This window comes from Balaenoptera ricei, chromosome 4 (genome assembly GCF_028023285.1).
Source record: "Balaenoptera ricei isolate mBalRic1 chromosome 4, mBalRic1.hap2, whole genome shotgun sequence".
NCBI classification, from domain to species: Eukaryota; Metazoa; Chordata; class Mammalia; order Artiodactyla; family Balaenopteridae; genus Balaenoptera; species Balaenoptera ricei.
The window spans coordinates 16,502,934-16,514,935 of record NC_082642.1 but is presented as its reverse complement, the minus strand read 5'-3'; the positions used below and the strand labels follow the sequence as shown (position 1 = coordinate 16,514,935).

Sequence of the window (12,002 nt, the reverse complement as noted above, 5' to 3'; positions counted from 1 at the left end):
GACCCGCAGAGCTGCCGGCTCACTTAGGGAACACGGTGATCACATCGTAGCCCTCGGGTGGAGTGACCCGCTCCCGGGCGTGCTTTTCACAGTAGATCTGATCCTCCACAAAGAAATGGCCCTTCTGTTTCAGGTTGTTGCCATACTCGGTGCACACATAACACTCAGGGTGGCGGTGACGGTCCCGCCGCTTCACAAACATGCCGACAATGCCGGTGCCACATTTGTCACACATGGGCAGCTTCTGGGCATTTCCAATCTATGCAGCCACTTTGGTGACTGGAGCCTTAACTCTTCTGAATCCTGAGGGCTTGTTGGGATCCCCTTTCTCCTCAGACTCCAGGATTTCCTGCAAAACCAGGAATGAAGTGGACTGTTTTGGAGGCTCATTTAACTCTTGTTTCTCCTGAGGCATCTTGTAAACGTCAGATTTTTATCAATGACGAGTCCACTTGGAAGCTGAGAATGGTCTAATGCTCTGCCATTCGTCTCCTGCCCACTGGCTGCTGTCTTTGACTCCAAGGCACTGTTGAAGTTGGATGTTTTCAGAGGAGTAGAGGCCAGCTGGGCTGTTGTACTGGTTTGTGATGACCCTGGGGCAGAAGTGGAGGCAGGTGAGGCGGTAAGAGGCAGGGCGCTCTGGTTGTGGGCGCTTCCTCTGTGTAGGACCTCTTGTGGTTCAGAGGCTAAATTCATCTTGTATGGATGATGTTTCCCTTCCTCTGTCACCAGAGGAGACCAGATTTTCTGTTCAGATCTGGTTACTGTGAGAGTCATGTTGTCTGTGCAGCCCTTGATTTTGTCCTGAGCTTCCAGGTGCATCATGTTGCTGGTATTTTCCCCATCGATGGCTGTGATTACCTCTCCAACACATAAATTAGCTATAGCAGCCTTGCTTCCAGGAGTGACCCGGCAGATGGTGAGAGGCTGCTCGAAGTCCTTGCCCACCACAAGGCAGAAGCCCCACGGTCCCGGGCCCTGGAGGACTATTTGCTGGGTGGTCATGGCGCGGTGACGGCGGGTGGCGACTCCAGGGGACAGACGGGGCAGGACGCGGAGTGGCACGTTGGGCTCCCCGGCAGCTGTGCTGATTAGATCTTTTATTTTTCTATTTTATTATGCTTAATTTGTATATTTTCACTCTTTTGCATTTACTAACATAAGTACACCAGCCATGACTTCCTCTGAGCTCTACTTTAACGGGATCCCACAGGTTCCAATATATGGAATGTTTCTTGATATTCTTGTTTTCTAGATACTCTACAATTTCTATATAGGTCTCTTTTTTGATCCGAGTTTTTTAAAAGAGAGTTTTCAAAAACGTCCAAGTGATAGGATTTTGTGATCCATAATTTTGTGATTAATTTCTAGTTTTTCTTCTGTGTTACCAGGTTCTGTATTATGTCTGCTTTTTTGGTGAGGTTTTATTTGTGACCTAATATATGGGCAATTTTTAGAAATACATATACATCAATTAAATGTCATTACTTATGCAATTTTGGTTTTCTATGTCTTTACTTAATTTGGTCCATTGATCTGTCATGAGCTGAAAGAGGTGAATTAAAATCATCTGCCTCTAGTGTGTATCTGTCTGACCTCTCTTGTATTTCCTGTAGCTTTTGCTTTGAATTTTGGTGCTGTTATTTGGTGTGTTCGATCTTCAATTGTGGATTATGTTCTTTATTGTTATAAAGTGTTCTTTGTCTCACTTAATATCGTTTGCCCTGAATTCACCCTTACTTGCCTCATATTAAGTTATTGTACCTGCTTAGTTTGATGTAGCCCTTACTTGATATATATTTACCTTTCCTATTTTTTCAACATTGTTGAATTACTTTGCTTTGGGGATATCTCTTAAATATGCCATATGGTGGGAGTTTTGTCTTGTTCCCCAACCTTACAATCTTTTCTTTTTAATAGTTCACTATGGCCATTCATTAACATAGCTAGTATTTTGGTCATAGTTTTACTATCATACTTTATGTCTCTGTGTTTTTGTTTCTATTGCTTCTATTTTTTTTAATTTTTGAATTTTATTTTATCTATTTTTTTATACAACAGGTTCTTATTAGTCATCAATTTTATACACATCAGTGTATACATGTCAATCTCAATTGCCCAATTCATCACACCACCATCCCCACCCCTCCGCGGCTTTCCCCCCTTGGTGTCCATACGTTTGTTCTCTACATCTGTGCCTCAACTTCTGCCCTGCAAACCGGTTCATCTGTACCATTTTTCTAGGTTCCACGTACATGCGTTAATATACGATATTTGTTTTTCTCTTTCTGACTTACTTCACTCTGTATGACAGTCTCTAGATCCATCCACATCTCAACAAATGACCCAATTTCATTCCTTTTTATGGCTGAATAATATTCCATTGTATATATGTACCACATCTTCTTTATCCATTTGTCTGTCGATGGGCATTTAGGTTGCTTCCATGACCTGGCTATTGTAAATAGAGCTGCGATGAACATTGGGATGCATGTTTCTTTTTGAATTATGATTTTCTCTGGGTATATGCCCAGTAGTGGGATTGCTGGATCATATGGTAATTCTATTTTTAGTTTTTAAAGGAACCTCCATACTGTTCTCCATAGTGGCTGTATCCATTTACATTCCCACCAACAGTGCAAGAGGGTTCCCTTTTCTCCACACCCTCTCCAGCATTTGTTGTTTGTAGATTTTCTGATGATGGACATTCTGACCGGTGTGAGGTGATACCTCATTGTAGTTTTGATTTGCATTTCTCTAATAATTAGTGATGTTAAGCAGCTTTTCATGTGCTTCTTGGCCATCTGTATGTCTTCTTTGGAGAAATGTCTATTTAGGTCTTCTGCCCATTTTTGGATTGGGGTGTTTGTTTCTTTAATATTGAGTTGCATGAGCTGTTTATATATTTTGGAGATTAATCCTTTGTCCGTTGACTTGTTTGCAAATATTTTCTCCCATTCTGAGGGTTGTCTTTTCATCTTGTTTATGGTCTCCTTTGCTATGCAAAAGCTTTGAAGTTTCATTAGGTCCCATTTGTTTATTTTTGTTTTTATTTCCATTACTCTAGGAGGTGGATCAAAAAAGATCTTGCTGTGATTTATGTCAAAGAGGGTTCTTCCTATGTTTTCCTCTAAGAGTTTTATAGTGTCCGGTCTTAAATTGAGGTCTTGAATCCATTTTGATTTTATTTTTGTGTATGGTGTTAGGCTGTGTTCTAATTTCATTCTTTTACAGATAGCTGTCCAGTTTTCCCAGCACCACTTATTGAAGAGACTGTCTTTTCTCCATTGTATATCCTTGCCTCCTTTGTCATAGATTAGTTGACCATAGGTGCTTGGGTATATCTCTGGGCTTTCTATCTTGTTCCATTGATCTATGTTTCTGTTTTTGTGCCAGTACCATATTGTCTTGATTACTGTAGCTTTGTAGTGTAGTCTGAAATCAGGGAGTCTGATTCCTCCCACTCTGTTTTTTTCCCTCAGAACTGCTTTGGCTATTCGGGATCTTTTGTGTCTCCATACAAATTTTAAGATTTTTTGTTCTAGTTCTGTAAAAAATGCCATTGGTAATTTGATAGGGATTGCACTGAATCTGTAGCTTGCTTTGGGTAGTATAGTCATTTTCACAATATTGATTCTTCCAATCCAAGAACATGGTATATCTCTCCATCTGTTGGTATCATCTTTAATTTCTTTCGTCAGTGTCTCATAGTTTTCTGCATACAGGTCTTTTGTCTCCCTAGGTAGGTTTATTCCTAGGTATTTTATTCTTTTTGTTGCAATGGTAAATGGGAGTGTTTCCTTAATTTCTCTTTCAGATTTTTCATCATTAGTGTATAGGAATGCAAGAGATTTCTGTGCATTAATTTTGTATCCTGCAACTTTACCAAATTCATTGATTAGCTCTAGTAGTTTTCTGGTGGCATCTTTAGGATTCTCTATGTATAGTATCATGTCATCTGCAAACAGTGAAAGTTTTACTTCTTCTTTTCCAATTTGTATTCCTTTTATTTATTTTTCTTCTCTGATTGCCGTGGCTAGGACTTCCAAAACTATGTTGAATAATAGTGGTGAGAGTGGACATCCTTGTCTTGTTCCTGATCTTAGAGGAAATGCTTTCCGTTTTTCACCATTGAAAATGATGTTTGCTGTGGGTTTCTCGTATATTGCCTTTATTATGTTGAGGTAGGTTCCCTCTATGCCCACTTTCAGGAGAGTTTTTATCATAAATGGTGTTGAATTTTGTCCAAAGCTTTTTCTGCATCTATTGAGATGATCATATGGTTTGTATTCTTCAATTTGTTAATATGATGTATCACATTGATTGATTTGCATATAGTGAAGAATCCTTGCATCCCTGGGTAAATCCCACTTGATCATGGTGTATGATCCTTTTAATGTCTTGTTGCACTCTGTTTGCTAGTGTTTTGTTGAGGATTTTTGCATCTATATTCATCAGTGATATTGGTCTGTAATTTTCTTTTTTTGTACTATCTTTGTCTGGTTTTGGTATCAGGGTGATGGTGGCATCATAGAATGAGTTTGGGAGTGTTCCTTCCTCTGCAATATTTTGGAAGAGTTTGAGAAAGATGGGTGTTAGCTCTTCTCTAAATGTTTGATAGAATTCACCTGTGAAGCCATCTGGTCCTGGACTTTTGTTTGTTGGAAGATTTTTAATCACAGTTTCAATTTCATTACTTGTGATTGGTCTGTTCATATTTTCTGTGTCTTCCTGGTTCAGTCTTGGAAGTTTATACCTTTCTAAGAATTTGTCCATTTCTTCCAGGTTGTCCATTTTATTGGCATAGAGTTTCTTGTAGTAGTCTCTTACGATGCTTTGTATTTCTGCGGTGTCTGTTGTAACTTCTCCTTTTTCATTTCTAATTTTATTGATTTGAATCCTCTCGCCCTTTTTCTTGATGAGCATGGCTAATGGTTTATCAATTTTGTTTATCTTCTCAAAGAACCAGCTTTTAGTTTTATTGATCTTTGCTACTGTTTTCTTTCTTTCTTTTTCATTTATTTCTGCTCTGATCTTTATGATTTCTTTCCTTCTGCTAACTTTGGGTTTTGTTTGTTCTTCCTTCTCTAGTTCCTTTAGGTGTAAGGTTAGTTTACTTGAGTTTTCCTTGTTTCTGGAGGTAGGCTTGTATAGCTATAAACTTCCCACTTAGAACTGCTTTTGCTGCATCCCATAGGTTTTGGATCATTGTGTTTTCATTGTCATTTGTCTCTAGGTATTTTTTGATTTCCTCTTTGATTTCTTCAGTGATCTCTTGGTTATTTAGTAACGTATTGTTTAGCCTCCATGTGTTTGGGTTTTTTACGTTTTTTTCCCTGTAATTCATTTCTAATCTCATAACATTGTGGTCCAAAAAGATGCTTGATATCATTTCAATTTTCTTAAATTTACTGAGGCTTGATTTGTGACCCAAGATGTGATCTATCCTGGAGAATGTTCCATGAGCACTTGAGAAAAATGTGTAGTCTGTTGTTTTAGGATGGAATGTCCTATAAATATCAATTAAGTCCATCTTGTTTAATGTATCATTTAAAGCTTGTGTTTCCTTATTTATTTTCTGTTTGAATGATCTGTCCATTGGTGAAAGTGGGGTGTTAAAGTCCCCTACTATGATTGTGTTGCTGTCGATTTCCCCTCTTATGGCTGTTAGTATTTGCCTTATGTATTGAGGTGCTCCTATATTGGGTGCATAAATATTTACAATTGTTATATCTTCTTCTTGGATCAATCCCTTGATCATTATGTAGTGTCCTTCTTTGTCTCTTGTAATAGTCTTTATTTTAAAGTCTATTTTGTCTGATATGAGAATTGCTACTCCAGCTTTCTTTTGATGTCCTTTTGCATGGATTATCTTTTTCCATCCCCTCACTTTCAGTCTGTATATGTCCCTAGGTCTGAAGTGGGTCTCTTGTAGACAGCATATATATGGGGCTTGTTTTTGTATCCATTCAGCAAGCCTGTGTCTTTTGTTTGGAGCATTTAATCCATTCACGTTTAAAGTAATTATCGATATATATGTTCCTATGACTATTTTCTTAATTGTTTTGGGTTTGCTTTTGTAGGTCCTTTTCTTCTCTTGTGTTTCCCACTTAGAGAAGTTCCTTTAGCATTTGTTGTAGAGCTGGTTTTGTGGTGCTGAATTCTCTTAGCTTTTGCTTGTCTGTAAAGCTTTTGATTTCTCCATCGAATCTGAATGAGATCCTTGCTGGGTAGAGTAATCTTGGTTGTAGGTTCTTCCCTGTCATCACTTTAAGTATATCATGCCACTCCCTTCTGGCTTGTAGAGTTTCTGCTGAGAAATCAGCTGTTAACCTTATGGGTGTTCCTTTGTATGTTATTTGTCGTTTTTCCCTTGCTCCTTTCAATAATTTTTCTTTGTCTTTAATTTTTGCCACTTTGATTACTATGTGTCTCGGCATGTTTCTCCTTGGGTTTATCCTGTATGGGACTCGCTGCGCTTCCTGGACTTGGGTGGCTATTGCCTTTCCCATGTTAGGGAAGTTTTCGACTATAATCTCTTCAAATATTTTCTCTGGTCCGTTCTCTCTCTCTTCTCCTTCTGGGACCCCTATAATGGGAATGTTGTTGCGTTTAATGTTTTCCCAGAGGTCTCTTAGGCTGTCTTCATTTCTTTTCATTCTTTTTTCTTTATTCTGTTCCACAGCCGTGAATTTCACCATTCTGTCTTCCAGGTCACTTATCCGTTCTTCTGCCTCAGTTGTTCTGCTATTGATTCCTTCTAGTGTAGTTTTCATTTCAGTTATTGTATTGTTCATCTCTGTTTGTTCTTTAATTCTTCCAGGTCTTTGTTAAACATTTCTTGCATCTTCTTGATCTTTGCCTCCATTCTTTTTCCGAGGTCCTGGATCATCTTCACTATCATTATTCTGAATTCGTTTTCTGGAAGGTTGCCTATCTCCACTTCATTTAGTTGTTTTTCTGGGGTTTTATCTTATTGCTTCATCTGGTACATAGCCCTCTGCCTTTTCATCTTGTCTCTCTTTCTGTGAATGTGGTTTTTGTTCCACAGGCTGCAGGATTGTATTTCTTTTTGCTTCTGCTGTCTGCCCTCTGGTGGATGAGGCTAAGGGGCTAAGAGGCTAAGAGGCTTGCGTAAGTTTCCTGATGGGAGGGACTGGTGGTGGGTAGAGCTGACTGTTGCTCTGGTGGGCAGAGCTCAGTAAAACTTTAATCCACTTGACTGCTGATGGGTGGGGCTGGGTTCCCTCCCTGTTGGCTGTTTGGCCTGAGGCAATCCAACACTGGAGCCTACCTGGGCTCTTTGGTGGGGCTAATGGTGGACTCTGGGAGGGCTTACGCCAAGGAGTACTCCCCAGAACTTCTGCTGCCAGTGTCCTTGTCCCCACGGTGAGCCACAGCCACCCCCCGCCTCTGCAGTAGACCCTCCAACACTAGCAGGTAGGTCTGGTTCAGTCTCCCCTGGGGTCACTGCTCCTTCCCCTGGGTCCTGATGTGCACACTACTTTGTGTGTGCCCTCCAAGAGTGGAGTCTCTTGTTTCCTGCAGTCCTGTCGATGTCCTGCAATCAAATCCTGCTAGCCTTCAAAGTCTGATTCTCTAGGAATTCCTCCTCTCGTTGCTGGACCCGCAGGTTGGGAAGCCTGACGTGGGGCTCAGAACCTTCACTCCAGTGGGTGGACTTCTGTGGTATAAGTGTTCTCCAATCTGTGAGTCACCCACCCAGCAGTTATGGGATTTGATTTTACTGTGATTGCGCCCCTCCTACCGTCTCATTGTGGCTTCTCCTTTGTCTTTGGATGTGGGTTATCTTTTTTGGTGAGTTCCAGTGTCTTCCTGTCGATGACTGTCCAGCAGCTAGTTGTGATTCTGGTGTTCTCACAAGAGGATGTGAGAGCACGTCCCGCTACTCCGCCATCTTGGTTCCTAGTCTCTATTGCTTCTTAAAGCAAAATCTTTCAGTATGGTCTGTTTTATTTTGTGTTCTTTTTGACAATTTGAAAGATCTGTATTTTATTCTTCTGGAGTTCTGGAGGTTGCCTTTGTAACTATGTAAAAATGTATTTAATCCTTTTTTTTTTTTTTTAGGCTGTACTAGTTGTCTCCCTTCTGAAATAAGTGATCACAAAATTAGTTTACAAATTTGCTCACAATTTTTATCTGCTTTGTGACAGGTTTTTCTTCTGGTGAGTTTTCTTGGCTTACCATATTTTTTCCTGTTCTGTTCCTCCTCTATTTCTTTTCCAGCATCTTTGACTACATCATGTGCTGGTTCCTAGTTGGAAGAGGCGGACCTTCCTGGGTCAGCATTTTGCAGGGGATGCATGCAGAGGAGATGCCAGGAGGTATTTTAGGAGAGCAGGATTGCTCCCTGGTTCCTGGTAACTCTGTTCACAGGACTGTGGCAGTGATTTCTTTCAGCTTCTACACAGTCAGCAGAGATCTGCAGCCCTGGGCTTCCCCCAGTCCAGGCGCTTCTCCCACTCTGCCTCAGCAGCACACTGCTTCCTGTGAAGATGGCAGACCTGTAAAGTTTTCTCTATTAGCCCTGCCCTCCTCTTTCCCCACAGTGTCAGAGGCAGCTCCAACTGCTAGACCGCATACCCTGTTCCCATTGTTCCTGATTAGGAATCATTGGTTTTCTCCTTCAGGGAGTGCCAGCTACTGGCTGGCTCTGCCATCTTCAACTGAGATCTGCAGCCACAGGTGTCTTCTGTAGGTGTTTTCTCACACCTCGTTTGATCTTCACTGGTTTTGGCAGCCCTTGACCATTTTTTTGGCAGCCTTTCTTTATAAGTTGTGGTTGGATTACAAATGTGCTCTAGTTTTGCTGAAGACAAAATTTGCATTCCTCTTTCTCTTCCTCCTTTATTTTGGGTGATTTTGGATATGAAAAGGAGTAACTATTCTGCTATCTTAGAACTGTCTAGTGTTGTAAATTTTTATGTATTCTGGTATTTCCTTAAACATTAGCCAGAACTCTCTGGATAGGGTCAGCATGAGCTGAAGCTGGGGTCTGACAGTAGAAAGGAAAGAAAATAGGAGTCGAGAATAAAATTGGAGGGTTAAAAAAGCAATGCATACTATTGCTGCCTGTGCTGTATGGCACTTTGGCTGGGATTGTGCCACTATTTGGGTGGGAGGTCATGGCCAGGCAGAGCAGGGCATGAAAAACATCTGCCTCCTGGTCTATCTCAGGGAAAGCCTAGGAGCTCTCAGACCAGGGAGGGGAGGACACACACCTCTGCTCTGGACAGGTTGCAGGGCTCAGCTCTCCATCTCTCCCCACACCCAGGGCCCATCCAAACAGCCCAAGCACCCTGGATTCTGACTAGTCTCTTAGTGATGGTGGCCAAGTCCTGAAAACCAGGATCTTGTCTCAGAGGAGGCTGCCCAGGGTCAATGCTGTTAACTATGTTTATATGCCTAAAGAAAGAGCTTGCCCATCCAAAGGGAAGGTGTATATGCAGGATACCCAGAAGATAGAGCCAGAGAGGAAAACCTGCCCACAGAATCTCAGGCTTGACTTTTGGTATTGTCTCTTAGCTTCCCACACCACCTGGAAGGAGCATTTTATCCCCATTTAACAAATGAGGAAACTGGAGTCTTAGAGAGGCTAAGAGACCTTCCCGTGGACACACAACTAAGAGATGGAGAGAGGGATTTGCATATACTTCTCGCTGGCTCCAGAGTCTGGACATCAACTCTCTCATCCCCCTGCCTCCAACTCACCTTCCCATGGAGACCCCACCCCATCCTCAGATGGTTATCTTATGTCCATGTCCACGTGCCTGGGTGACCTTGGTGGATCCTTGCTCAGTGTCTGGCTTCTCAAGCCTGGCTGCACTTTAAATGCTGTTTAAGCTCCCCAGGGCAGCCAGGGATGGGAACCAATGGGCCACACCCTAAACATCTTTGACCCCCTGTCTTGGGCACTCTGTCCCCCCAACCTTGGCACAGGGCTTGTTTCTTGGGACCAAATGCATTGGGGTTCTCTATGTTCCGTGATCTTGAGCAAATCACAACTTCTCTGGGCTCAGTCCTTATTTCTAAAATAAAATTGCCTGTGACTGCTCTAAGAGCCGAACACGGACTCTGAAGCCAGATGGCCTCAGTGTGAATCTGGGCTCAGTCCCTTCTTAACCGTGGGACGTTGGTTAATTACTTATCTCCTCTATGCTCTTTACTTTTCTCATCTATAAAATGGGAATAATAATGAATGTCTTATAGGGAGGTCTTAAGGATGAAATGAGCTAATAAATATGAATCACTTAAAACAGTGTCTGGCATATGGCAAGTTCTAGATAAGTGCCAGATATCATTCGATTCATTAGTTATTATTAGTAATGCATGCCCAGGGCCCAGCCAAGGCATGGGCATAAGTGGCTGTCGAGGTTGCTATAGTAACCCGCGTCCTTTGCTTCCTTCCAGGAGCTTGGGCCCCTGCCCCAGCCCCGTAGAGGCTGTGGACGTGTACGGTCCGGAAGCCCCGTTTCCAGCCCCGTGGCCCATCCCTGGCTGCGGGGAGCGGAAGCACCCACGAGGTAGCGGTGGCCCGCAGCGGCCCCGTCCCGGCAGCGAGCCATGGGCCAGAAGCTCTCGGGGAGCCTCAAGTCGGTGGAGGTGCGAGAGCCGGCGCTGCGGCCGGCCAAGCGCGAGCTGCGGGGAGCGGAGCCGGGGCGGCCGGCGCGGCTGGACCAGCTGCTGGACATGCCGGCGGCGGGGCTGGCGGTGCAGCTGCGCCACGCGTGGAACCCCGAGGACCGCTCGCTCAACGTCTTCGTCAAGGATGACGACCGGCTCACCTTCCACCGGCACCCGGTGGCGCAGAGCACGGACGGCATCCGCGGCAAGGTGGGCCACGCCCGCGGCCTGCACGCCTGGCAGATCCACTGGCCGGCGCGGCAGCGGGGCACACACGCTGTGGTGGGCGTGGCCACGGCGCGGGCCCCGCTGCACTCGGTGGGCTACACGGCGCTGGTGGGCAGCGACGCCGAGTCCTGGGGCTGGGATCTGGGCCGCAGCCGCCTCTACCACGACGGCAAGAACCGACCCGGCGTGGCCTACCCCGCCTTCCTGGGGCCCGAGGAGGCCTTCGCGCTGCCCGACTCGCTGCTCGTGGTGCTGGACATGGACGAGGGCACACTCAGCTTCGTCGTGGACGGCCAGTACCTGGGCGTGGCCTTCCGTGGCCTCAAGGGCAAGAAGCTTTACCCGGTGGTGAGTGCCGTGTGGGGCCACTGTGAAGTCACCATGCGCTACATCAATGGCCTTGACCGTAAGTGCAGCCTGCTGAGGGGGGAAGGGGTGGGCAGGGGTGGGTCCGGAGGCTGCCTGTCCCAGGCAGAACTCAGGGGGGAGGCGGGGGAAATCAGGTGAGGCCCCATCCTCCATCAGCACTTGGGATAATCCTGCGGTGTGAACTCGTGGTGAGGACGTGGACTCTGAGGCCAGGCTCCTGGGTTTGGACCTTGACTCTTTTGTGCTCGCTGGGTGATCTTGGCGTATGCCTCAGTTTCCCTTTGTGCAATAGTGGCTCAATGATAGTAATCTAGGTCCGCGTTGTTGTGAGAAATCAAATAAGATAATAATATATGTGAAGTGCTTAGGACAGTGCTTAGAACTGGCGCCTAATAAGTGATTTGGGTGTTGATGCTAATTACGAACGTTTCAGTCTCTGTAAGGGTTGTGCAAAATGATGTCTCCTGTGCTCCTGGCTTCAAGTTCACAGTGGGAGGAGAGTGACAAGTAGAAGACACAGTCCCTGCACTTGAATCCCATGCACTCGAGTTACTGATAAATAATAAGTAGTGATAACTATCATTTATTGAACGCCTACTGTATGCAGGGGCTGAACACTCAAATCTAGGTCTTCCTGCTGAACTCTCTGTTAAAGGGGGCATCTAGCTGATTATTGCCTCATGGGAATGAGAGCCACGAGTTGTGGAATCTTCTGATTTCTTTCACGAGGACCCAGAAATCTAGATTTTGTGTGAACTATT

The 12,002-nt window shown here is 44.2% G+C and overlaps 1 protein-coding gene and 1 pseudogene across 2 annotated transcripts in view; one reads left to right on the top strand and one right to left on the bottom strand.

Annotated features, from left to right (window-relative positions):
* The window catches only part of SPSB4 (splA/ryanodine receptor domain and SOCS box containing 4), an 85,961-nt gene that overhangs the window by 12,713 nt on the left and 61,246 nt on the right, over nucleotides 1–12,002 (top strand). For both annotated transcript variants that reach the window (XM_059921897.1, XM_059921896.1), the window contains exon 2: nucleotides 10,432–11,278. In XM_059921897.1, the coding sequence (XP_059777880.1) occupies nucleotides 10,585–11,278 (694 nt within the window). In that variant the 5' untranslated portion in view covers nucleotides 10,432–10,584. The remainder of the gene's footprint in view (nucleotides 1–10,431; nucleotides 11,279–12,002) is intronic.
* LOC132365212 (PDZ and LIM domain protein 1-like) lies at nucleotides 12–1,005 on the bottom strand (annotated as a pseudogene).